This window comes from Halichoerus grypus, chromosome 10, assembly GCF_964656455.1.
Source record: "Halichoerus grypus chromosome 10, mHalGry1.hap1.1, whole genome shotgun sequence".
Taxonomy (NCBI): domain Eukaryota; kingdom Metazoa; phylum Chordata; class Mammalia; order Carnivora; family Phocidae; genus Halichoerus; species Halichoerus grypus.
In genome coordinates, this window is record NC_135721.1 from 37943765 (window position 1) to 37971454 (window position 27690).

A 27690-nucleotide genomic window follows, 5' to 3' on the forward strand; every position below is an offset into this window, starting at 1 on the left:
GTAGCAGAATTTGCCACCCCAAAATATGCTTCTTTGGCATGAGGATTATTTTGAGCATGTTACTGTGAGAAACAGCAGATACAGGAAAAGTTCTAAAAACAGAGTAGAAGTCACCCTTTTGCAAGGGAAATTTACATTTATGAGGGAAATCTCCATTAGTAAGAGTGTCTCTCTCTCTACACCAGGAAGAGAAGAATGGCTCTAAATCATATGAAACTTATCAGTGAAGAAGGTTCAGACTTCTATCTGCACAACAGTCCTTACTTTTGTTTACTGTGCTTTTCCCGATAAACTGGCCTCCCCACCCCCATTATCAATATCACCCACCAGAATGGTACTTTTTTTTTTTTTTAAACCAAGGATGAACCTACACTGACACATCATTATCACCCGAAGTCCAGAGTTACCTGAGGGTTCACCCTTGGTGTTGCACCCATGGATTCTGACAGCATATATCCATCACTATAGTATCATACAGAGTATTTTCACTGCCCTAAAAATCCTCTGTGCTCTGCCTATTCATCTTTCTCCTCCACCCCACCCCTGGCAACCACTGATCCTTTTGTCTCCATAGTTTTGCCTTCCTCAGAATGCTGGATAGTTGGAATCATATAGCATGTAGCATTTTCAGACTGGCTTCTTTCATCTGAGTTAACTCCTAAACCGTTTTTTAGAGAGCCCAGCTAAGACTTCAAGCTCTGCCCTTGGGCTTCACTGCCTAGCCATTTCAGGATTTATGTCCATTAGTTTCAAAGAAACAATAAATTGTTTGTTTCCATACCATCCTGTACTTCTCTATCAGAGTTTCACACTTCATTGTAAATATTTGTCTATCACCCTCATGAAATTACTTGAAGATAGGAAATATGATTGTTTAATCTTCGGTGTTTAGCTCCACGCCCAGTGTGGGGCTTGAACTCACGACCCCCAGATCGAGAGTCACATGCTCTACTGACTGAGCCAGCCAAGGGCCCCTAGTAAATTACATGTTCTTCTTTTCAAGCCCAGCACTGGAGACTCTGGCACTGCCAACACACTGAACCAATACCCTCTGAACTGCCAGCAGTTTCACACTCAGCAGCTCACTGACCTTCTACTCCCTTCCAGGGTATTTAGTGTGTACTATGCAAAGCACTATGGCCTAAATTTTCCAAATACCAAATAAATAACGCACGCGCACACACACACACCAAGGTCCAAATAAAACACACTCATAGAACAGAGTCCCCCCAGTTGTAAGTTCCTTCCCTTTTCCAAATAATGACCATTCCCTCCCCTCTAAAACCTTAAATATGTAGGTAAAGACTTGGGGAAAAAATTAACAGGTTTGTGTTTTGAGCCACAGTTTCTGTGTTTGTAAAAGAAAACTATGCTAAGGTGTGTCAAAAAAAGGAAATACATTTCAACTTTCATACATAACGTGTTCCTGTAAAATTATACCCCAAGTCAGAATGTAGCAAGGTAGAACAAACTTACACAATAAAAGGAGTGCCCAATTCCCACACAGGGAAAAATTACAAAATTCCTAATTATACCTTGGTTTTATAAATAACTTTTCAATACAGTTCTATCATTTTGTACATTTATTTGTTCAATTATTTTCCTTCATAATCACACGGCTTAAAACAACCATATGTCCAATTATGGGACAACATTTACTCATCATTTTGGCTCATCTAACACAATCAAGACAAAGAAATTAAGACTGAAAACTATATTACTCATCCCTACTCAGTGTTCGCATTTGCAATTTTGTTTGCCACTTATTTTTAGGATATCAGAAGGGAAGAAACCCCTCAAATAATTGTACACACTATTAAAGAAAGATAATGTTGCTCAAATTAAACAGCTGGTTGGCAGGCAGCACTATAATGGTGTAGCTTGATTTATCTGCTCATGGACAGATAATCAAAAGTTCTAATCTGGCCTGTAAAAGGCAGTTTAAAGGTGTCAATTACACCATGAAGTACATGCTGCCTAAGAGTCAAACACATGAGAGATGAGACCCCCCTATAATTAAGAGCACTCTATAAAAAAATGGTGAGGCACAACACAGAAAGGTGATTACTATGATGATTATTATTCAGGTGTCCAAAATGGCTGAAAACACCACCACCTAGGACTAGAATATTTTGGTAGAAGCAAATAGTAGCATTCCCCAGAAATCACTAAGATCTGACTTAACAATCTTATGAACATCACGGAGACAGAAAACATTTTAAATATCCAAGTTTATAAATATTACACATATTGCATTTGAGCTCTTTTGCATTATTAAAAGTTAACTCCGCTTCATAAAATGGACAGAGATGTTAAATTTGGAATTAAGTGGAAAACAAAATGGCACACAAGTTTTGATGTGAATGCAAAAAAATCCATTTAGTAAACATAATCCTAACTATACCTAAATGAAAATTGGGGCCACATAGAGCTATATTCCAGAATTCATTCTAGATTAATTCCTAAAAAAAAGTTAAAATAGAAAAAGTCAAAAGAATGCTGTAAGGGGAAAAAAAATTCTACATTATCCCACTCTTTTTAAGGGGGGGAGGGGCAGAAGAAGAGAGAGAGAATCTTAAGCAGGCTCCCTGCCCCCCCCCCCCCCCCCCCCCCCCGCCCAGACACAGGGATTGATCTCACCACGCTGATATCAGGACCTGAGCTGAAATCAAGAGTCGGGACACTTAATCGACTGAACCACCCTGGCTCCCTTATCCCGCTCTTATTTTTTTAGAAGTCTTAATATCTTAAACAAAATGAGACTAGACAAAGACAAAACAGGGGGAAAAAAGACTAAAGTCAAAAGGAAGAGAGAACCATGACACTCAGAGTCAATTTACTGAGTGCTGAATGCCTGTCGGCAATGTTCAGGGTACAGATCAAGCATTTTAGACAGATTAAGAAATTTAGGATGGGAATAAAAGAAGACAAAGAATAAAAGGGTCTAAGATTCATTCTAAAGAAGTCACTGGCAAGGTGAACATGGAAAAGATTGCGAAATATTAAAATAGAAAAACCTGAAACTTGAAAAGGTAAGGTTGGTATTAAAAAAATAATAATAAAAGGACTGTTTCATACTGTGAGTAACAAACTAAATTGTGGCCTATTGGCGTTTGGGGCTTCTGATCAGCTACCTCAGCACCTAGGACACAGCAGCTGCTCAACACTCAGAGGAAGAAAAACGCACAAAGAGAACACACTCATTTTTTTCTACAGGCAGTACACACTGAAAACAAAACAAACTTTTTTCAGTATATTAATAGGTGGCAAATCTACCAAGCACAGTATTTTGGGGGTCAACCCCTGACCTTCCAGAACAGAACACAGATTCAGATAGGTGTGTTCTGATCCAGTGCACCAAATCACACCCTAGTGTGCTGCAAAACCAACCATAAGGGGGAAAAAAAAAGAAAAAAAGAAAGCTTATATTTAAAAGCTAAATTACATGGTACAGACTAATAGTGCGCCTAGAGCAGAAAGCTAGACCAAAATGACTGGCATAGGGAAGAAAGGGAAGGCTTCAAAAATACATGATGAGGCAAGAACTGAGGGAGATGACAGAAGAAAAAGAGGACACATAGCACCGGTTTTCAAACGTCTGCTAGACAGTCCTACCTTAGAGAGCCTAGTCATTCCCTTCAAATTCAAAATAGAGAATTAATCTCTAGCTATCTCCTTCTATATATCTCTGAAATGAATGGCTGAAACAGGTAAGGTTTCTTGTAGTCTTTAAATGTAAATTTCATACTTAAAAATCAAACTCAAATTTCTACCTTCCCCTCTCATAAACTTATTTTCTTCCTGGTTCCATAATTGTCTTACCTGTCACTCATGCTCAAACCTTAGATTAAGCTTTGATTTTTCTGACCCTTCTCTCCCATCCTGCCAGACTACATCCACACAATAAGTCCTGGTAATTCCTTCCCTCAGGAGATCCCATGCATGGGTCCCTGTACATCTCTACCACCACTACCCAAAGACAGGTCCCTCTTTCATCAGGTCTAAGTTGACACTTAACTAGTCCTCTTGCCTCTAGCCAAACCGCACTCCCAACTCCAATCAACCTAAATGCTGCTAACTGGTCTCAATATAATGTCCCTGTCCAGTCCCTGTTCAAAATGTACTCCCCACCCAAGTCATTCAACATTTTCCCAGTCTACTTTTTCCCTGGTATGTGTGACTCTATAAACCCTGATTCCGATTTAATTTTAATTGTTCTATTTCTCCCTGCTCTGGTCCTTCCCTGTTCCCAGAATGCCTCTTGTTCTCTCACTCCTCTGTACCTTTGTTCTTGCCAACCACCACTTCTGGCGCCCCATCCTATCTTCCTACTGTCCACATTCAATCTCTGTTATTGAAACTTGACAGGTTAGAGGACTCTGTCTCAAATCCCACCCCTTCTTGCCTGTACCACTCAGTCAGCATTGGCCTATGTACATGGCCTTGCACTACTGGGCATAGTTGGTTAAAAACACACCAGTGACATCTCCCTAACTAGACAGAAAGTTCTTAGAGCATGAGAACGATTGCTTGCCCTTTGTTAACTCCCACAAGATTTAGCCTAGTTCTACATTTAATTGGCAATTAATAACTATTGACCAGGTGCTCTGAAGTTCAATTGAAATAACACACACACACACACCCAGCAGTTCTTTCTAAGGGCTTTTTCTCTCCTGTTTCTCTGAACTGCTAGTATTTATACCAACCAGAAGTACTGCTATTTATACTGTGTCATGGCCATGGTTTTTTCCCCTCTCAAATGTAAAAGTCTTGTCTCATTATCCAACTAAAGTTCCTTGAAGACTGTATCTTATGCCTTTTGAATATTCCTTATGGTGTTAGGCAGACTACTGGGCACAGAATGGTAGCTAACATACACCAGTACAAAAGATACCTAATAGTCAAAGTGTCTCCATAGTGCTTAACACTGCTTAAAGGCACAGACCTTAAAAAAAATAAAAACAAACAAAAACGGCAGACATTAAAAATAACAAATATACCTCTTTTTCAGATTTTAAAGCCAGTTTACATCTACTACCTATTTAATTCCCATAACTCTGTGATATAAGTTACCAGTTTACTGAAGAGGAAATAGGTTAAGCAAGATTATAGATTATAGAACCAGTAAAGTGGCAGAGCAAGGACTCAAACTCAGATCTCCTAAGCTCAAGGACAAAATTTTGTGGTCTACTCTCCAAGTGGCAGACTCATCTTTTTATCTCCCTAACTAGCCTCCAAGTTCCTGGAGGGCCAAAGCCATATATAATGTTTCTTTTAAGTCACTCCTTATCTCCTCCTGAATACCTTCATATAATCAATAATGAGATATTAAATCTAGATGGATCCCATAGATATAGCAAACTCATCAAAGATAACACACAGCCAGACGCTATACCTCAAAATGAGAAGAAAGTATTCAGGCTCAATCTTAAGTGTTAAAGCCTTATGGATTCTGAGAACAATGTTCCCTAAGAACCATTCTGAGCTGAGCCATACAATCACCAAACCCAAATAAGGTGGAAGTATATTTCTAAAAGTCTCAAGTCCTGCTGGAGATTCTAGTCTCTGTTCTTTGAGGGATTAGACTACACCTAATCTAAGAGGAAGGCCAAACATTTCTGCCATTCTTCTACAAACTCCTGAAGCTTTCAAAAAAATGCCCAGTTTAGAGAGCATCAGGTCCTTGGTATCTATCAACTTCTGGGGATTACATGGAGCACCATGGCACTCCAGTACATAGCTCAGGACTAGAGCCTTCCATAATTCTCCCCTATTCCACATTTTGGGGTTATTTTCAAAGATTTTACAGATGAAAAAGCAGGGACCCAAATAAAAACAAATCAGTTTTAAGGTCCTAAGTGAATAGTTTACCAAAACACCATTTTCACTATCCTAACAACTAAGTGACTAAGACATGGAAAGAATGGAAATTTCTAGTATCGTATCACAGAAGCGTTGGCAAGTTTCTCCCTCACCAATGTTATTATCCTGAATTAGAAACTACTTAAAAGATAAAATAACCTTAGTAAAATGATTTTACTATGCCAAGCATACAAGCAATTTCAAGTAAGTTCCCAAAGGTAACATGAACCAAACTGTATTTTTTTTTTTAGTCTACAAATTAAGTTGCACCAGCAACTCAGTATTTGAATTGTATGAATGTTATAGTTAGGAGGCAAGGCAAAAACTAAGAAATAAAGGTTGGGCTAGTCAAGAAAACACCTCAAAGAACATTGTTATTGGTGTAACTGGTAGCTGCTCAACTATAACAGACATCTATCACTTTCATCTGGGTACAAGTTTTCCTTTCTAGAACTCTCTCCTGTCTATGATCACATGGCCGTACATCTCCTGACATGGGATAAGCACTGCCCAAGGTAGCCAATGAACTCCATGCCCTGGCCCCAGTTATTGATTCAGGGAGAGGGTTAGACCTGAACCAAGACAGCATGGAATACTCCCTGGTAATTTTATGTTTGAAAATGCAGGAAAAAAAAGCATGTTCCTGTCTTTGGGATCACTAGCAATACAAGAATGATATGAACTCCACTGGCCATCTTTACCTCCATGTGGAGAAAGCTCCTCTGAGAATGAAGCCAACCATGGAAAGCAGAGTTGAGTAAGGAAGAGAAAAAGATCAATCCTTATGACATCCTCTCTGCTTCTGGAGCCAGCTGGCTTTACCTCAGCCTATTTAGTTATGAGTCAACAAAGTCCATTTTAATTAAAACTCTTCTGCCACCTGCAATCAAAAGAATCCTGAACAGATTCTAGTCTCAATGAATAAGGTGTCAAATAAAGAATTATCTCCTAAAAGAGCCTGGAAAGGAATGGCTGACAAAGTTAAATCAGCTTCTAAACCTTAACTGGAAATGCCCACACTAACCTATTATTCTCACCATCTAAAACAGCCCAAGTAGCTTGCTAAGTGGTCTATTCTTCTCTTAGAGTATTTGAACGATGACTACTGTTATCCACCCAAACTTTTCTGACCTACTTACCTGCTACTTTCCAGACTAGATGTTAAAAGTAGATATCAAATTTTATTCAATTAAAAATTTAAAGTCCTTCCTCTCTCTAAAACTAATGATGTACTATACAGTGGCTAACATACATACATACATACATACACAAATAAAATCCTTTTCTCTCCCAATAGTGTCTTGTTAATATTTAGCAAAAAGTTTCATTGACAACTGAGAGACCAGATACTGTAGCCTACTTCAAGTACACCAAACAAAAAGGCTGAATAAGCAAACCACTTGTCTACCAAACCCTGATCCTTTAATATTCATTCAACATAATACATTCACAACCCTGGGAGGCTCTGAAAAGCACAGGGATTTATACGTATAAATAAGCATACTTTTCAGTAAGTATATATAATATATACAACTCAAATTCTAGAATGAAGAGTTATCCATACCATATGACCCTGAATCTCTGTTTTCTGTCTACTGATAAAAACCATACCACAGAAATTAGTTTAAAAAGTGGCCACAATTTGCTTTCTCTTCCATGCTTAATTGCCTATTTACCTTCTCATTTTTTACCTTCAAGTTTTAAAAACTGGAAGCAGTTCTACAACTAGTAACTAAATTCTCTTTGATTCACCAAAGAAAGAAAGATGGAGGATTATGGTTTAAATGAGTTTTACTACTGGGAGTCAGACCACATACGCGCACAAAAAAAGGAGTTTTAGAAGCTAATATATGTGTTGACCACTCCTACAAATTAAGTTGTCTTTACCAACTTGTAAATTGCAATAATACTAAGCCTAAATCACAGTAAGTAGAACTACATGTCCAATGCCTCAAAGTAAAAATGAATAGTGACAAATTATTACTTCCCTGATTTTTCTTAAAAATTTTTCTGGAAGCTAGCATCTTTGTGAAGTGGGCAACTAGGTGGCCCACAAATAAGAGTAGGAGGGAGACTTCTTACTGGGTATCCTTTTCTTATCATTTGAATTTATACCATTTGAACAAATTATCTACTCAAAACAAATAAAATTTAAATTTAGAAAATTCATTTAAAAAAAGTCACTGAGAATCATTTTCAGAAACTATAATACAATTCCCTATAATAGCCTAAAAAAAAATTTTTTTAAAGTAGGCTCCACACCCAACATGGGCGTTGAACTCACCACCCTGAGATCAAGACCTGAACTGTGATCAAGAGACACTTAACTGACTGAGCCACCCAGGTGCCCCTAGCCTAGAAATAACTTTTAAACAAACTGCATACCCTTGCCTCTTAACAAAGATTGTAATTTTCCCAGTACACGTCAATCATGTCATAAATGCTACCCTATTGTTTCAGTCTAATCTCCATTTACCAAATGTGAAATTAGAATATCAGCAATACGTGATATATAGTTCTCTTCTGTTCTCCTTCCACCACAGAAGTGCTAATGGGAAACAAAATATATTTGCCAATAGAAAAAAAAAAAAGCTAAAAAGCATATAAACAATCACAAGTCAAATCCCTAACATTTATCCATACTATCTGCCTGTTAATTGAGGATTGTCCAAAGTGTGGTTCCCACACCACTGACATGAATAGTGATTTTAGCTGTATGTGAAGTATTTTAATAGTTATGAATTTGCTTTTAATAGTTTATTATATCTAATACACCAAACCTATGATTTCACAAACATCAGTGCCTACAGTGCCTTTCACTTCCACTTAAGAGAAATCATGAATTCATCTGAAAAATAAGAGCGCACATTTGTGAGTGAAGTTTGAGAAGCACTAGTGCATTACCCAAATTAGATCAAGGGCACACTGGGAATGATCACCAAACAGCATCAACCATACAGAAAATTAGACCAAACTTCATGTGCACAGGGAAACTCACTGAAAAGCTGGTACAACTATGTGACAGTGCTCTCCTCTTTCCCAAGAGTTGAGGAAATTAAGTGAACCTGAAATTTAATCAAAGTAACTAAGGGTAAGACTCAGAGTTTGGTACAATCCTTGAACTTCTGGCAAATTAAGCTTAAAAATGGTAGACATTGGGGAGAGTATGTGCTATGGTGAGTGCTGTGAATTGTGTAAGACTGTTGAATCACAGACCTCTACCTCTGAAACAAATAATACATTATATGTTAAAAAAAAAAAAAAGAAGATAGTAGGAAGGGAAAAATGAAGGGGGGGAATCGGTGGGGGAGACAAACCATGAGAGACTATGGACTCTGAGAAACAAACTGAGGGCTCTAGAGGGGAAGGGGGTGGGGGGATGGGTTAGCCTGATGATGGGTATTACGGAGGGCACGTATTGAATGGAGCACTGGGTGTTACACGCAATGAATCACGGAACACTACATCAAAAACTAATGATGTAATGTATGGTGATTAACGTAACATAATAAAATTATAAAAAAAAAAGGTATTCCTTTCCCAGCCCAAACACCTCAGCACAGACCTTTCATCTGCTGTGAACAGTCATCTCTAATCCCTTTTACCTCAGATACCTCACTCAGCAGGCTCTGGATCACTCTCCCATCCATCATCCAATCTACCACCCTAAGGTTTCCCAGGCAGTTCTTGGACCTAAAGAAAGCCTTTAAGTCAGTCTCCAGAAGAGGAATGAATCAGGCTTCAACAGAACTTCTTTTTAGTATTCTGTGTGATTCTTTACTGCCCCTTCGCTCTTCTGTTACTGCTATGCTGCCCCTCAACCACCAACAACTGCATGGCCGGCTGTGACCTAGTCAAAGCCCGCACGTATCAATCGGGGCCTTCAGTCAGAGCCTTCTACTCTGAAAGTACTCCTCTGCCTTAGGCCTCACGCCCACTAAAAAAATAAATTAACTTAAAAAAAAGATTGTCCTTTTCCCAGGCTGGAGTTGGTTAGAGGTGGATTAAATGGCAGAGTACCAACTAATCCACCAGGTGTAAGTGACCACCCACATCACCTTTATTCTCCCAAAGGTAAGTGAATTAAGAAAAATGCATTTTAAATGAAATAACTAGGTAAAGTTTATATGAAAGAATTTCAGGCTATATAGAGGCAATTTAGAGCCGACGAAAGAAATGTTAGGGCTCACTGCAGGACTACTTCCAAGCCAGTTGCCAGGCTAGCCCCCTTTGGGCAGTTTCACAATCTGGAATAAAAGTGGTGAGAGTGGATATGGGTTGTCAATGGGCTTACTAATCTTCATTTACGTATGATGTTTCCACCACAAACTATTCTAACTGTCCTCATTTAGTATAGTTGTTCACTCACTTTAGAACAAAGATACTTAAACATAAAGAAATATAAATCATCCTCAAAAACTGAACTGATCCCCTGACCCTAGCTAAAAAGATACTTCCTAATCAGGCAGTTACTCACCATCGGTATGATGCCATGTTGGGGGATCTATACGGTTCCCAAGATTCTACTTTATTCACATCACATTCTTACAAGAATATTACCACAAATAACCCCAGAGAATGAGATCCAAAGCCCTGACAGATGGTCCCAGTTGGAGCCCCTCTCTCAAGTCACAGGAGCCCACAAGATCAATTGCCCAAACAAGTACATTCAAACTTGAAAGTGGAGTTCCAAACTCAGATTTCAGTAGACATAACTTTAGGAAGGGTATATTTAAGATACAAATGTAATATCCACATCATCGCTGGCAAAGAACATTAGAAATTATCTGCTTTGAAAATTACCATAACCAAGATACCAAAGCATGATGTTTGCCTCCACACATAAGAACACCATTAGAAAAAAGAGTTTACTTTGGAAACTAGACCCGGCACTTGCAGTATTTATTTTTCTTTCATGTTTCATAACTGCCTTTAGTCATTTAATCCTATTATTAAAGAATTAAAGAAAATCAAAGAAATACCAATATCAAACTGCAATTTGGTAGACAAGAAGGTAAAAAATAGGAGGCTGAGAAAGGAACACATGCAATTCACCAAGTCAGACCATTTGAATAGCATGGCATTATCTGTGGCTAATACCCTCACACCATACATTCCTTGCAAAGTTCCCCGATACCAAGCAAAAAACAATTTGTCTAAAGCAAACTAGTGCTTCAGCAATTTCTGGCAATTATTTTATCCATCTGAGATGGGCCCCAAATTCCCTAAAACGAGGCTTGCAATCACACTCCCCCATCAACTAATACCCCCTCTCTCTTATAGGAAGGTATTTTACTTTCCATCTTCTCTCTCAAATTCTGCCTATCCAACCCCTCAATCTCTGACCTGGTCCCTAAAAAGGAAATGCTCCTTCCACCTCTCCAAGTCTAGACCCTTCACTCATTCTTTTCCTTTCAGCCTTGAATAAGACATAGATTTCCTGGAACGGATGGGCGGGTGGGCAGGCAGAGACAGAGGGACACAGACACACGCACCTCCCACCCTTGTACTTAAACAGCCTTGGGCCTTCTTACACTTCAGTTTGCATATTTTTCTTAATCCCCACTAATCTAGTTTATTTTAACTCTATGAAGCTGCAAGCAGACGGTCACTGACTCCCAACAGCCAAATACCAGCTGACCAACTTCTCTTTTTCTAAGCTCCTGCCTTTTCTGTTTCTGTTGGCTCCTCCATGGCCCTCCACTCTCCAAGAGGAGTTCAAGGTGCGGGTGGACCCTACAGTCTTTCTTCCCTGCAGCCTATGTGATCTCCTTCACTCTCCTCGGTAGAAATGATACTAGGAAACCATCTGAGACCTTACTTTTCCCCCCAATTCTAACTGCATCTTTAGCCAACAGTACACATTAGCCCTTGGCTCTGTCTTCATCAGCCCTTCAGCTTTATCCCGCATGTCCAAAAACCCAATTCACCAGAGCCTTCCCAGGATTCCCACCCAATTCCACCTCCACTTCCCCTTCCCAAGCAGCCATCTATGTCTGTTTATTTTTCCATATTAATATTCTAACTCCTTTTTCCATTATGGTTGCAGGCTTGCTTCTTCCCCCGAGTTCAAAAGTGACTGCCATGTTCAGAATAAGATGTTTTAAGACTCCCTTATCACGGGCTAGCACTTACTCCCCACTGAAAGGAGTCTGGAAAGAAAGGTGGAGGAGGGGAGAAGCTCAGATGGCGCCACCGCCTTCACCTCACCTGCCCAATTATCCGCATTTCACCTCAGCTACCAAACTTTCCTTTCCATAAACTGCTGTTCAGCCTAGGGATTGAGAAGGCTCCCTCAAACTCTTGAATGAATCCATTAAATAAAGTCATTTCTTTCTTGACCAGAAGGAATCACCACTATGAATATGTTAGTCTAAGGACACCAGACCTTAACCTGTTACTAAAAAACCAAAACCAAAACCCCTTCTCAACCAGCTTCCACAAGTTAACTTCGGCAAAGTATCTGCCCCCAGGTCCTAGGGCAATAATGAAATAATCTAGGTAAAACATTCTACTATAGAAAAATCTGTCTTCTGAAAGGAAAGCAAGTAAAAACTTGGCCAGGTAAGGCAAGTAACTAACTACTTGTGCCACAATTTGCTTCAGGAAAGTTGCCTGTTCTTCCTCAGGCTACACTAGGAGAGCTGAACAATTTGATTGAGCTCGTTTCCTAGGAATCGTCTGTGCTGCTGCGGCGTTGAAGAAGAGCTGCTTCCACACAGCAGCAAATCGTGAAGTTGCAGCAGCGGCTGTTCTGCTAACCCACAGCTAAGAATAACACTCGACTTTCTAATTTAAAAAAAAGAACAGAAAGAAGAAAAAAGAAAGACTTGGAAAGTAAGTCCCAGGGCCAAGGATCTGGGGCAGGAGAGGAAGAAGGGGCTTCCTACACTGACCCTCTTATCACCCAGACCCTCGGTCCAACGCAATCAGCGCACCTTCAGCCCGCAGGGACCAGAAAGCACGGGGTCGGGGGCGGGGGGCGGGGGGCGCCCACCCCGGGACGGCGGCAGTTTGCAGGTGCCACGGACCGGCCCCCACACATGTTTAACCCGGCTGGAACCCGTGGTTCCGGGCTGGGTTTCCGGGTGGATCGCGCTCACTCTTAATTGACAACGAAGTCGGGGCAGGTTCGAGGCAAATCGCGAGGAAGAAAAGTCACAGAGGGCTGGGGTGGGTGGGGGAGGCGCGGGGACACCCCTCCTGGCCCGCCGTGGCCCAAGGGGCCGGGCCCTGCCCCGCGCGCCCACCCGGGCCGCCCTACCGTGGCTCTGCAGGATCTCGTGCTTGAGGCCGCCCGTATAGTCGATGAGCTCCTCCAGGCCGCGCTCGCACAGCTGCCCGTAGCCCGAGAACTTGTGCAGCACCTTCTCCAGCTCGCGCTCCACCGTCACGCACTGATCCATCCCGGAGGCGGCGGCGGCGGCGGCGCTCGGCTCCCTGGCGCCCGGGTGTCCGCAGCCGTTCGGCCCGGGCCCGGCCGAGGCCGCGTCCTGCTCCTCGTCCCCCAGGCGGGCGGCGCGGGCGGCTGAGGCGGCCGAGAGAGCGGGCGTGCTAGCCGCGGCGCCGGGGGAGTCCCGCGCAGCCCGTGCCCGCCTGCCCCATGGCCCCCCGGCCCCCGGATACTCGCCGCCGCTCCCGCTCGCTCTCCCCACCCGGTCCCGCGCCCCTGGTCCTCACTCGCCGCGTTCGGCTGCCCGCGGCGGCGCCGCCGATTGTTTTTGTTTTCACGGGAACCGACCGATGACCTGGTTCTCCCGGGCGGCACCAAGCGCCGCCGACCCGAGGGGGGGGCAGCCACCCCAGCAAGGGAAAGAGGCGGCGCGGGCCGTACCAAGCGCACCCTCGAGGGGGAGCAGCCTGGCGAACGCGGGCGGAGGAACGCGACGAGCGTCCGCTCGCGCCGCCGCTCTAAAGGTGTGGGCAGTACCACGCGGGAAGCGTGCAAGGGAGAGGGCGAGGGTGGAGCAAGAACCCAATTGGTCCGAGGAGCTAAATAGGGAACTTCGGAGACAGCCCCGGCGCTCAGAGAGCGCTACAACTACGCTCCCCGTAAACAAGAGGGTGGAAACCGTCCCTAACCACTCCGCCCAGAAAAGGGGAAAAAGAACCAATGGGCGCGGGGAATACGTAAGGATCCAACGTTCTCCAATCCCTGACCGAGGCGTAAACCTTCAGCCAATCGGAGTATAGGGGCCAAACCAATAGTCTCGCTGTTGGAGGGGGTGACTTAGAGTGCATCGTGGGGAGCAAGTTATTTCTGGAAAGCCATGAGGGAAAACAAGGCAGAGACTAAAAGGTCTGTTTTCTACAGGAGTTCGCCCTGGTCATAATTTATGTCATCTCCCCATTACTCCTAGGGCTACTGTCGTTCCGAAGTTTTGGAAGACGGACTTGCCGCCCCGGACGAAAAACCAAGCCCGGCGGGGCGGGGCGGGGCCGGTAGTGCGGCGGGCGGAGGTCGCTAACAAGAAGCCAGGCGGGGGCGATGCCGGAGGGCGGGGGAAGAAGGCTGCTCGGTAGCTGCGCGGGGTCGGCGCGGGGAAGAGTCCCGCGCGGCCGTCGGTGCTGCCGGGACGCTGGTGCCGCGGGGAGGTCACACTCCCCACCCCCCGCGGGCCTCAGCTCCTTGGCTCCGGGGCTGGGAACCTCTCCCGACAGGTAGCTGCTCTCTGCGCCGTGTGCGGGCAGCTTCACGCAATGGAAACCCGCGTGGGAGAGCGGCACAGCCTGCCCCTGCTCTCGGGCGCCTTATTCCATTGATACGAATTGAGTTACCTCTTCTGCGTAAATTCTTCCCGGACTGCCGTGGTGCCTCCAACCTTGGCCCGTATCCCCTTGCTCACTAAGCTTCAGTTGCGCTAATGTTAGCTTTCCTCCAAAAGCCACATTAGTAATTGCCTCACGGCGTCTGCACTTAGCTTTTTCGTTGGCCTGGAAAACCCGTCCACCTTTCTCATCCTAAACTTCTCAGCTCACTTGCCCCCTCAGAGGGCCCTCCCCTGACCACACTAATAGAGTTTCCACCTTCCCGCACTCCTCCAGTGTTGTGTCGTATTTATCATAATATCAACCGTATCACCAGTTTTCTTATTTTCACACCATTTATTAAAAGCTGAAGTGATCTGGTTAATTTTTCGTTTACTTTTCAGCCTGCACCTCTTCAGTAAATCTCCATAAAGGCAAGCCTTTGTCTAATTCTCTGCCCAAGAACGGTGCCTGGCAAACATAGTAGGCAATTTTTTTTTTGATTAAGGCGAAATCTTTTTGAGTCTCAATTTCCCTTTTTGTAATTTGGAAATAATTGCAATTAATAATATTTCATTGGCTTCTTGGGAAATTAAGTGAGATAATATATGTAAACACTCATAGTAAGCAGGGAATAGCCGTATGATAAATGCTGGTTGTTAGTTGTCTGTTCCCATAAGTAAATCTGAGATGGCAGCCTAAAATGGAATCACGTTGGTCTAGTCCCCAATCCTTTCATTCAGGTGATTCTCAAGGGCTGCCCTCGCTGTTGCTGTTATAAATCTCCTTTCTCCTCCCCACCTAACCCATTTTCCTTTCTCCTCTTTCTTGACAGATGGCCCTGATTGCTTTTTCACTGAGAAGATTAAAAAAAAAATCCAACTCCAGCATCTTCTGCCACTCTTCTCAAAGTATTTCTGTCCATACCATCCATTTTGTGTACCTAAAGGAACAAGAGTCTTTTCTCCATTCTAAGTTGCCAACCCTTGGCTTGCTGGCTTCATCTCACCTCCCTCCAGACGTCTTCCCCTCTTTGTACTAGGTCCTTCCTTTCTGCTTTCAGACTGAATGGGACTGACCTACCTGGGGAATTGGGGGAGAGATGATCTTTATTTATCCCTTCTCAAGCTGTTTCCCTTTTCCTCTCAGTCCCTTCATGGCCAAACTGACCAAATTCTTTACACTTTTTCCTCCCTGATCTCCTTGATAAGCTCATTCTTTTCTCAGTCTTTTTTTTTTCCTTGACCTCACTGCCACACGAGAAAATTCTGACTCACTTTCACCTGTAAAATTCTCCCTTGATATTGTCCTAGTATGGTTCAGTCACCCCTTCTCCCTTGCTGGCTCTTCTTTCTCATTTAGCCCTCTATGTGAGTGGGCATTTGCCCCAGGTTTTATCCTCAATACCTGCTGTCCTGAGATAGCACTTTACAATCTGCCCCTCTCCAGCCTTGATGTGCCTCATAAGCTCTAGCTTCACATTCTCTCCAACCAGTAAGACATTATCATCCAGAGACTGACTACCTCTAGTCAACATGTCAAAAAAACTTCACATTTCCTTTCAAAATTGACTATCCTCCCTTTGACTTCTCTATTTTTGTCAGCATTACCTTAACTCCCAGCTACAGCTGCCACTTCTCCATCCTTATCTTTTTTAAGATTTTATTTTTGAGTAATCTCTACACCCAACATGGGGCTCAAACTCACAACCCTAAGATCAAGAGTCACATGCTCCACCAGTTAAAGCCAGATGCCCCTCCATCCTCATCTTTAACTTACCTATAGGACTCTCAAAAACCCTTTATCAAATTCCTCGACTCTACTAACTTGTTTCCATTGCCACCCCTCTACATCCTTCCCAAGATCCCTTTGCTAATTCAACTGCCTTCATTCACCCCAGAATCATTGGTGTTCCTCCGGATTTTGTCCTCATCAGTATCCCTAGGGATGCAGATTGTCTTGTCCCTTTTTCATTCATCCTCCACATGAAGTCAGACATCAAGTTCTATTGAGTATGACTTCCTAATGTCCTCATGAGGCTTTTTAACTTCTACATCCTCATCATCAGTACCTTGAGATATTTCCAAGATTATAATTGTTTCTCTTACTCCTACAGTGCCACCAAATGAATCTTCATTCCCCTCAAAAGGTTATTATAGTTAAATGAGATAATCTATCTAAAGCACTCAACATAATGCCTAACACATGGTAAGAGCTATTATTATCTACTGATCAGAAATAATCATACAAATATCAAATCATGTTGTACACTTGAAACTAATATAATGTTATATATCAATTATACCTCAATTAAGAAAAAAGGAAGAACTAATTACTTCCCATTACTGACAGCTTCAAATCATAATTCTCAGCTGCATGGTCTGCCCAGTGTAGCAACCCATCATAATCCCCCATCCAAACACCGGACACATTCACATTTTCAGAGTGAAGTGAGCACAGTTCATCCGTGCTTTTTCCTCTCCTGGAATGCCTTTCTTTGTCCAAAGCCATTCAAACCCTCCCCTTTCTTCAAGTAACAAGACAAGTCCTACTTTCTTGATATCTTCTAGATCTTGGCCTGCATTCTCCAATATGGTAAGTCACCAACTCTACGTAGCTTTTTAAATTAAAATTAAAAATTAAAATCCTCAGTTGTACAGACCACATTTCAAGTACTCATTAACCACATGTGGCTAGTGGCTACTATGCTAATCCATCACTGTAGAAAGTTATATTGAATAGTGCTGATCTAGACCATGACCACAGTACAGTTACCAGCCATTCCTTGACCTGCTATACGACTTCTCTGAGTTAAGTCATTTAATTCCTAAGTGCCTAGTGCTCTTCTCTTCTTGGTTAACTTTTCCAATTTGCTTACTCAATTAGATTGTTAGCTCCTAGGTCAGGGCTGACTGTTCTTTTTCTCTCACATGATTTAATCAGAATAGAAAAAGTGCTTTAGGTATTTGTTAAAGGAAAGAGCATAATAAGAGGAGAAGAGACTTCAGGGCACTTGGCTGGCTCAGTCATTAGGACGTGGGACTCTTGATCTCGGGGTTGTGAGTTTGAGCCTCATGTTGAGTTTAGAGATTACTTAAAATCTTAAAAAAAAAAGAGAGAGAGAGAGAGAAGAGGTTTCGAATTTAACCGAGGAAAGAAAAACAGTACTTGTAAGGACAGAGATCTTTATGTTCCCTCTTTAGTTTGTATTGGCCCTTCCTATCCAGTGCATAATTGCTTTAAGCCCATACCTTGGTTTCTCAGAGGAGGGTCTCTAGAAGCAAGAGGGAAAAAAATCAGTTTCAGAACAACTGCAAATTATTTTTCTGTGGTTGCATTTTCATCATACAACAAAAAATTCACACACAAACACAAACACAAACAAAACCCTACTCCAGTATCAAATGGACTCCTGTCCCCATATTCTGTTCAGTCTGGAGAACCTCTCAATTTGCAATCATTCTGGGCTTTGCTCTGGTCCTTCCCTTAACTTTAAATTTGATTCTCTGTAACATTTAACTAATATTAATCCAAAGGAAAGAGGAAACCCTTTGCCTTCTGACTAAAATACATATTCATCATAAGGAAATTAGAAAAAAACAGTACATAAATAATAATTTCATGAAATCCCAGAAGCAGAAAAAAAATGAGTTTTAACATTTGGGGTGAATTTCCAGAGTTTTTCCTATGTATACACATATACCCATATGTGCATTTTCATAAAAGATAGCTCTTTTTATATACATTTTGTAAACTGCTTTTGTTGTCCACTTAACAACTTTTCTCTAACAACAACAAAAAAGTCTTTAGAACTGCTTTTTTTTTTTTTTTTAAGTAATCTCTACACCCAAGTGTGGGGCTCGAACTCCAACCCCAAGATCAAGAGTCACACGCTCTTCTTTTTTTTTTTTTTAAGATTTTATTTATTTATTTATTTATTTGAGAGAGAGAGAAACAGCATGAGAGGGGAGAGGGCCAGAGGGAGAAGCAGGCTCCCCGCTGAGCCGGGAGCCCGATGTGGGACTCAATACCAGGACTCCGGGATCGTGACCTGAGCCAAAGGCAGTCGCTTAACCAACTGAGCCACCCAGGTGCCCAAGAGTCACACGCTCTTCTGACTGAGCCAGCCAGGCACCCCTAGAACTGCTTTTGACATCTTTTGAAATGCTTAATAGCTGTTGCACATTACTAGAACTTAGCACTCACCCTTATTCAACATATGTCATATTTATACTTTTCACTTTCATTTATTCTTAGAAATCTGAAATTACACAGAGGCAAGATAGGAAAAGTCAAAATTTCATCTTTCAGATTTGAGAATCTGTTTTTAAAAACTGCTTTAAAAATGTACTTTTATGCAAAATACACTTTTGATAAGGGTAAGAAAGACTATTAAAAAAGACCTTGTAGAAAGGAGCTTATTAATTTACTGACTGTTCTAGCTCACAGCTAATATAAAAGTAAGAGTAAATTGACAAAATGTGTAATGACATACTCAATTACAAAATATATTCCTTCTCATCACTTAAAAAAAGTCAGTTTTCATCATTTTCAAACAAACAAAAATCTTGTTGTATGGTATGGTACCTATATGGTACCCAACCTGTAGGGAAGTATTTATACCTTTTGGACCTGTCCCCCACCTCCCCAGGTTTTATTGACCCAAATCTTTTCCTTTCTGGATTCTGGGGTATCTTTCTATACTTTATGTCCTGCTCACTCTTTTGTGTGCTTTACTAGGTGTAGCAAGAAGTGTACTAACACCGAAGTAATTCATTCAACCCCTCCCAACCTAAGTTTCTTTATCTATAAAATGAGAAGCTTGAAATAGATGACCTTTTAGGTCCTTCCAGTTTTAAAATTATAGAGATGCCAATGTTTATTAAGCAATACGTGAGGTATGACACAACCATACAGGAATGAACAGATGCACCCTCTCTGCTTTTGAAAGCTTTACGTCTGAATCATTATTTCCTCGTGGAAATGTGGTGGTGTTTTGTTTTGGTTTTTTTTTTTTTTTTTTTTTTTTGCTTTATTTATCCGTAATTATAATAATAGCTACCTACCATGTATTGAGTGCTTACAATATGCCAGGCACTTTGCTTTAAATGTGTGATTATCCAAAGCAACCTTTTGAAGTAAATATTACTATAGTTGTCCCCATTTTACAGATGAAGAAACTGAGGTATGCAGGGGTTAAGTAATTTCTCCAAGATTACGCAAATAAGACAGGTGGAGCTAGAATTTGAATTTGAATCTGACTCTATAACCAACAAGCCACTATACCTCAAAAAGGCAAAATTATGCTTTGTGATTATTTGTTAAGCAGAGGATTTCTACTACAACGGAGGGTTATTTACCCTAGGTAGTGTGGTTTGGTATCAGGAGCTCAGGGCTAAGATTCACAAAAATTGTAACACTTCTCCTTACCAGCTTTTCAACCTCAGGCAAGAACCTTAACCAAACAGCCTTTATTTTTTTCAAATAACAATATCTGCTCCACCTACCTTGCAACATTGTTGAGAGTAATATGTACATATATATTTATAAAGTAACATGAATATACTTTATATAGTAAATGTATATATTTAATTGTAAATATATAAGAGCATTGTGAATATACATTATATATGTAAAGTGCTCTGTAAACCATTAAGCCCTATAAAAGCTTAGGGTGCTGTTATTTCCTCTTATTATGTATGCATTTGATTCATCTGTTTATGGATCTTTCTGTGCATCTGTTCAGTGCAGAGTCTAGGTTGTAAATTGCTAAAATACAAGATTCATGACTTCTGACAACCTGGGGAGATTCCAGGTAGTAAACTAAGGTAATGTTTAAAAAAATGGCCTTTTAAGGTGACTTCCAGTTCAGCTAACATGAAGTAATCCCATTCCTTTAGGTTGTCCCTAAAAAGCCCTAGACATACTACAGAAAACAAGCATAGTAATATTTTGGAAGGTAGAAAGAAGTTCGGCTACATAGGAATCTGGAGACTTGAATGACACGATGATAAGTTTCCAGGTTTCCTTATTTCCTCTCATATCTCAGGGCAATGCAAAATCCTCCAACCCAGCACTATGAACAGGCACAGACAATAAAAACTCCAAGAAAAGTCCGTTTTCCCTACCCAAAGGATGGAAAAAAGAATGGCCTAACAATGGAAAGCTTATTGACAATTCTGTCCTACTCCAGCCAAATACAGAAAACTGCACCCTCTAATCACAGCGTAGTTTCAGTAGAGCTGAGCAAGGAGTTAATTTCCCATTCAACCTTCCCTAATCCATGGACATGAGAGGTAGCATTCCAATTCCCCTGCAGGATGGTTTTGGCAGGGCTGGAGTAGGGAGCTGACCTTCCATCTTCTGCCTGGCGAAAGCAGGTGGTGCTCCAGTTCTCCCCAGCAGGTGGTATCAGCAGATTGAGAGGAGAGCTGAGTTTATATCCCCACTCAGATGCAACAAGACAGAGGGAGTTGGTGCCCCACTTTCACTGTGAAGTTGTTGGTGGAGTAAGGGGGGAGCTGAATTTCCACCCCACCCAATTGCAACAAGGCAGTGTGAATCAGTGCTCCACTTTTGCTAAGGTGGTGTTGGCAGGGCTCAGAGAGAAGTTAAACATACACACCCAGCAGCCCATGTCTCAACAGGAGACTTCCTACTTTAAAAATAAATAAATGATCGATCAATTGATTGATTGATTAAATAGGATCCAGAGCTTCATAATCTAATATCTAAAATATCCAAGATACAAAAAATAATTACTCATCCAAGAACCAAGAAAATCACAACATGAATGAGAAAAGACAATCAACAGATGCCAATAATGAGATGAATCAAATGTTGGAATTGTCTGATAATTATGTTAAAGCAGCTATCATAAAAATACTTCATCAATCATTTACAAATACTCTTGAAACAAAGTGAAAATAAATAGTTCAGCAAAGAAATAGAAATTACCAAAAAAGCTAAATGGAAATTATAGAACTGAAAAATACATAAGTAAAATAAAAAACTTACCATAAGGGCTCAATAACAGAGTGAAGATAACAGATGATAGAATCAGTGAACTTGAGGAACAGACCAATGGAACTTACTCAAGTTGAACAACTGGATAAAATTGTCTGGAATAAAATGAATGGAATCTCAGAGACTATGGGATATTAAAAAAAAAAAGGTAACAATCATACCATTGTAGGAGGTAACAATCATATCACTGGAGGAGAATGAGAAAACTGAAGAAATATTCAAAGAAATAATAGCTGAAAACTTCCCTAACTTGGCAAAAGACATACACCTGCAAATTCAAGAAGTTAAATTGCAAAAAAGACAAGCCCAAAGGAATCCACTCCAAAACATACAACAATTAAATTTCTGAAAACTAACCACAAAGAAAATATTTTGGAAGCAGCCAATGAGAAATGACATTACTTGGAACACCAATATGAATCACCTAATGTCTTGTGGAGGCCAGAAGGAAGTGGCACAATATTCTTCAAGTATTAAAAGGATTGTCAACCAAGAATCCTATGTCCAGTGAAATATTCTTCAATGAGAAAAGGGAAATCAAGAAATTCTCAGATGAAGGAAAACTAAGAGAATTTGTCACAGCAAAAAGAACTTTTTAAGTGGACTCCACACCCAGCTTTTTTTAAATGGGCTCCATGGGGCTTGAACTCATAAACCCCTGAGTCAAGACTTGAACTGAGATCAAGAGTTGGACACTTAACCAACTGAGCCACACAGGTGCCCCAAGCATATTTTCTAAACAGAAAATGATTAAAAAAAAAAAAAAAAGGGAAACTTGGAACATCAGGAAGAAAGAAAAAACACAATAAACAAAAATATTGGTATATACAACAGACTCTTTTTCTTCTTGAGTTTTATAAATTTCTAAAATGATAGTTGAAGCAAAAATTGTAACATTATTTATATTCTAAATGTATGTAAATATTTAAGACAATTATACTATAAACAGGGAGGGCAAAGACATAAAGGGAGTTAAGGTTTCTATACTTAACTTGAACTGGTAAAATAATGATACCAGTAGACTGTGATATGTATACATAGTGTAATACCTAGAGCAACCACTAAAAAAACTATACAATAGGTAAAATTAAAAAGTACTACAGATAAGGGGGATGTGGGGAGTTATTGTTTCAAGTGGTACAGCACTTCTGTTTGAGATGAAAGATTCTAGAAATGGATAATGGTGATGTTTGCACAACATTGTGAACATACTTAATGCTCCTGAATTATACACTTAGAAATGTTTTAAAATGGTAAATTTTATGTTATGCTTATTTTACCAAAATGGAAAAAATAGGTAAATTAAAAAAACATTATAGAAATGGTAATCGATTTTGCAATATGTAAGTATATCAAATCAACACATCATACACCTTAAATTTACACAGTGTTATATGTCAACTAAATCTCAATAAAGTTGGGGGGAAACACTATAGATAAAATAGAATTTTCAAAATAGAATTTTCAAAAATGTTCAAGTAACAGGATGGCAGGAAAAAAGAAACTACAGATGGAAAACAAAGTACACACAGAAAATAAAATGGCACACTTAAGTTGTAACATATCAATAATTACATTAAATGTTAACAGCCTAAGTACACCAATTAAAAGATAAAATTGGCAGAATGGATTTAAAAACATGACCTAATTATATGATGTCTACAGTAAGTTCATTTCAAATATAATGATATAGGCAATGAAAGGGATTTAAAAAGAAATACCATGCAAACATTAATTAAAGGAAAACATGAGTGGCTGATATTATATTAATATTGCATATAGAAGACTTAAGAGCAAAGAAAATTATCAAAGATAGAGATGGCCACATTGTGATAAAAGGGTCAATCCACCAAGAGGGCATGGCAATTCAAAATAGGTATGCACCAGATAACAGAGCTGCGAACAAAATGTGAAACAAAAACTGAAAGAACTAGAAGAAATAGACAAATTCACAATAATAGTTGGAGACTTCAACACCCCTCTCTCAAAAACTGATGGAACAATTAGCCAGAAAATCAGCAAGGCTATAAAAGAGCTCAATGCCAACAACCAGCAGGATCTGGTCAACATTTATAGAATACTTCACCCAATAACAGCAAAATACACGTTTATCAAGTGCTCATGGACATATACCAAGATAGATCATTTCCTGAGCCATAAAACAATTCTCACTCAAAAGAAACAAAATCATACTAAGTATGTTGTCCAAGCATAATGGAATCAAACTAGAAATAAATAACAGAAAGATAATAGGAAAATCTCCAAACAGTTGGAATTAAATAACACATTTTACATTTCTAAATAATGTATGAGTCAAAGAGAAAGTCTCACCTCAAGGGACTCAGAAAATAAGTGCAAAACAGACTTAAAGCAAGCAGAGTAAAGAAATAATAAATATAAAAGCAGACAGCAATAAAATTGAAAATAGGAAAACAATAGAGAAAATCTATAAAAGAAAATTAACCTCTAGCAAGATTGACAAAGAATAAAAGAAACCACTATTTAGAAATACCAGAAATGAAACAGGGAATATCACTACAGACCCTGCAGACATCAGAAAGATAATAAGGAAATACTACTACAATTCTATACATATAAATTCAACAACTTAGATGAAATGAACTAGTTTCTCAAAAAACACCCAACTACTACAACTTGCTCAATGAAATAGATTATTTGAAACGTCCTAAGGCTATTAAGGAAATTGAATTCATAATTTTGAAACTCTCAAAAAAGAAATCTCTAGACTCACATAGTTTCACTGGAGGATTCTGCCAAACCTTTCAAGAGTAATTAACACCAACTCTATACAATCTCTTCCATTTTAAAATATGAGAGAATACTTTCCAATTCATTCTCTGAAGCTAGTCTTACCCTGACACCAAAACCAGATAATGACAGTAAGCCAAAAGAAAACTATGGGCCAATATCTCTCATGAACTTAGTTGCAAAAATAAAGAATCATAAATTGATTACAGCAATATATAAAAAGATTTATATATCATAGTGTAGAGAGGTTTTCTCAGGAATACAAGGCTGGTTCAATGTTCAAAAGTCAGCTAATGTAATCGACCATATCAACAGGCTAAAGAAAAATCATATGATCATATCAATTGTTGCAGAAAAGGCATTTGATAACATCCAACATTCATGATTAAAAGCCTCCGTAAGCTAGGAACTCCTCCACTTGTTAAAGAATATCTACAAAAACCTGCAGTTAACGTCATAACTACTGGTGCCAGCCTAAATGTTCTTCCCTACAATGTCCTAGAATGTCTACTCTCACCACCTAGTGAAGTGGCAGGAAGTTTTAACCAGTTCAGTAAAGCAAGAAAAAGAAATAAAAAGCATGGCCTACAGATTGGAAAGGAGGAAATAATACTGTTGCTATTTGCCAATGATATTAGTGTCTATGTAGAAAATTCCAAGGAATCTATACATACATATACACACACATGCACACACACACACAATCCCAGAACTTAATAAATGAGTTCAGCAAGATCACAAGATGCAAGAATAACACCCAAAAACCAATTGTGTTTTTTATGCTAAAACATTAGTTGAGGAAACTGAAATTAAAAACACAATGTCTGGGGTGCCTAGGTGGCTCAGTCGTTAAGCTCAGGTCATGGTCCCAGGGGTCCTGGGATCGAGCCCCACATCGGGCTACCTGCTCAGCAGGAAGCCTGCTTCTCCCTCTCCCACTCCCCCTGCTTGTGTTCCTGCTCTCGCTGTGTCTCTCTCTGTCAAATAAATAAATAAAAAAGCTTTAAAAACAAAATAAAATAAAAACATAATGTCATTTATAATTGCTCCAAAGAAAAATGCATAGGTATAAATCTTATGAAACATATACAGGATCTGTATTCTGAAAATCACAAAATACTGATGAAAGAAAGATAACCGAAATGGATGAATAAATATACTCTGTTCATGAATTGGAAGACTCAGTATAGTAAAGATGTCAATTGTCCCCAAAATGATTGCTATAGATTTAATGCATTTCTGATCAAAATCTCAGCAAGGTCTTTTGTAACATAGGCAATTTTACTATAAAATTTATATGTAAAGGTGCAGGAACTCTAATAACTAAAACAACTTTGAAAAAGAAGAATAAAATAGGAGGAATCACTCTATCCAGTTAAAATCTCAATATATAATGACAGTGGTCAAGACTGTATGGTATTGGCCCAGGGATATACACATAGATCAATGGAATATAATAGAGAACCCAGAAATAGGCTGACACAAATATGCCCAAGTGATATTAACAAAGGTGCAAAAGAAATCAATAGAGGAAGGATAGCGTTTTCAGGAACTAGGGTCATAAAATGATTGGGCATTCATGGGCAAAAAAAAAAAAAAAAGAACCTTTACATAAGTCTCACACTTTTTATAAAAATTACCTCAAAGTAGATTACTGATTTAGATGTCAAACAGGTAAAGTAAAATGTAAAACTTTAAAAAATAAGCGAAAATTGGGGCGCTGGTTGGCTCAGTCAGTTAAGCATCTGCGTTCAGCTCAGGTCATGATCCCAGGGTCCTGGGGAGTCCCACATCGGGCTCTCTGCTCAGCGGGAGCCTGCTTCTCCCTCTCCCTGCCACTCCCCCTCTTGTACTCATTCTCTCTCTCTGACAAATAAATAAATAAAATCTTAAAAAAAAAAAAAACCTTTAAAATAATACAATAAAAAATAGCCAAAAATCATTGGGACTTAGCGCTAAGCAAAGAATTTTTAGATTTGACACCAAAAGCACAATCCATAAAATGAAAAATTACTAAGTTGAACCTCATCAAAATGGAGAACTTTTGCTCTGTGAAAGAGCCTGTGAAGAGAATGAAAAAGACAAACTATAGACAGAGAAATTTGCAAACTGTAAGTTTGCCTAAGGACTTGTATCTAGACTATATAAAGAACTCTCAAAACTCAACAATAGGGGCACCTGGGTGGCTCAGTCATTAAGCATCTGCCTTTGGCTCAGGTCATGGTCCCAGGGTCCTGGGATCAAGCCCCACATCGGGTTCCCTGCTCCGCGGGAAGCCTGCTTCTCCCTCTCTCACTCCCCCTGCTTGTGTTCCCTCTCTCACTATGTCTCTATCTGTCAAATAAGGAAATAAAATCTTAAAAAAAAAAAAAAACGCAACAGTAAAAAACCAAACAATCCAATCAGAAAAAAGCAAAGGATGTGAACATACTTATCACTGAAGATAGTATACAGATGGCAAATAAGCACATAAAAAGCTGCCCAACAAACATTAGCAATTAGCAAAATAAGAATTTAAACAACAATGAGGTATCACTACACACCTCTCAGGATGGCTACAATAAAATATAGTGATACACCAAATGCAGGTAGGGATGCAGAGAAACTGGATCACTCATACATTGCTGGTGGGGATGTAAAAAGATAATAGCCATTTTGGAGCAGAGTTTGGCAATCTCATACAAAACTACATGTGCACTTGCCATATAACCCAGAAATTGCACTTTTGGGCATTTATCCCAGAGAAATGAGAACTTGTGTTCACACAAAAACCTGTACACAAATGCTCACAGACATTTTATTTGTAATAGCCCCAAACAGGAAACAACACCAATGTCTTTCAACAGGTGACTGGTTAAAAAAAACTGTGGCACAATCATACCAGACAGTACTACTCAGCAATAAAAAGGAATGAACTATTAATACACAGTGCCCTGAATGAATCTTAGGGGAATTACACTGAGTGGAAGAAAAAAGCCAGTCTCAAAACTTTCCTTTTAAATCACATTCTTGAATAATGAAATTATAGAGACGGAGAACAGATTGAAGGTTGCCAGGGATTGGGGATAGTAGGAGGAACAGCCTGGCTGTGGCTGCAAAAGAGTAACATGAGGGATCTTCATGATGGAACTCTTCTGTATCTTGATTGTGGTGGCCATACAATTCTACATATGTAATAAAATTGCATTGAAGTTTGTGTGAACACACAAGTGCATGGTGATCTGGTGAAAACTGAATAAATTCAATGAATTGCACCAATGTTAATTTTATGGTTGCAATACTGCA

General features: G+C 40.0%; 1 protein-coding gene and 1 long non-coding RNA gene across 5 annotated transcripts in view; one reads left to right on the forward strand and one right to left on the reverse strand.

The window, feature by feature from the left end:
* The window catches only part of RMND5A (required for meiotic nuclear division 5 homolog A), a 62272-nt gene extending 48528 nt beyond the window's left edge, over positions 1–13744 (reverse strand). For 3 of the 4 annotated variants that reach the window (XM_078056331.1, XM_078056329.1, XM_078056330.1), the window contains exon 1: positions 13127–13744. In XM_078056331.1, the coding sequence (XP_077912457.1) occupies positions 13127–13268 (142 nt within the window). In that variant the 5' untranslated portion in view covers positions 13269–13744. The remainder of the gene's footprint in view (positions 1–13126) is intronic. The other variant, XM_036076165.2, reaches the window with a different exon arrangement.
* Positions 13745–14104: 360 nt separating this feature from the next.
* Positions 14105–22432, forward strand: LOC118525432 (uncharacterized). Its single transcript, XR_013442172.1, has 3 exons — positions 14105–14161; positions 15446–17205; positions 20511–22432. It is a non-coding gene; the product is annotated as an uncharacterized LOC118525432 (long non-coding RNA).
* The last annotated feature ends 5258 nt before the right edge of the window (positions 22433–27690 follow it).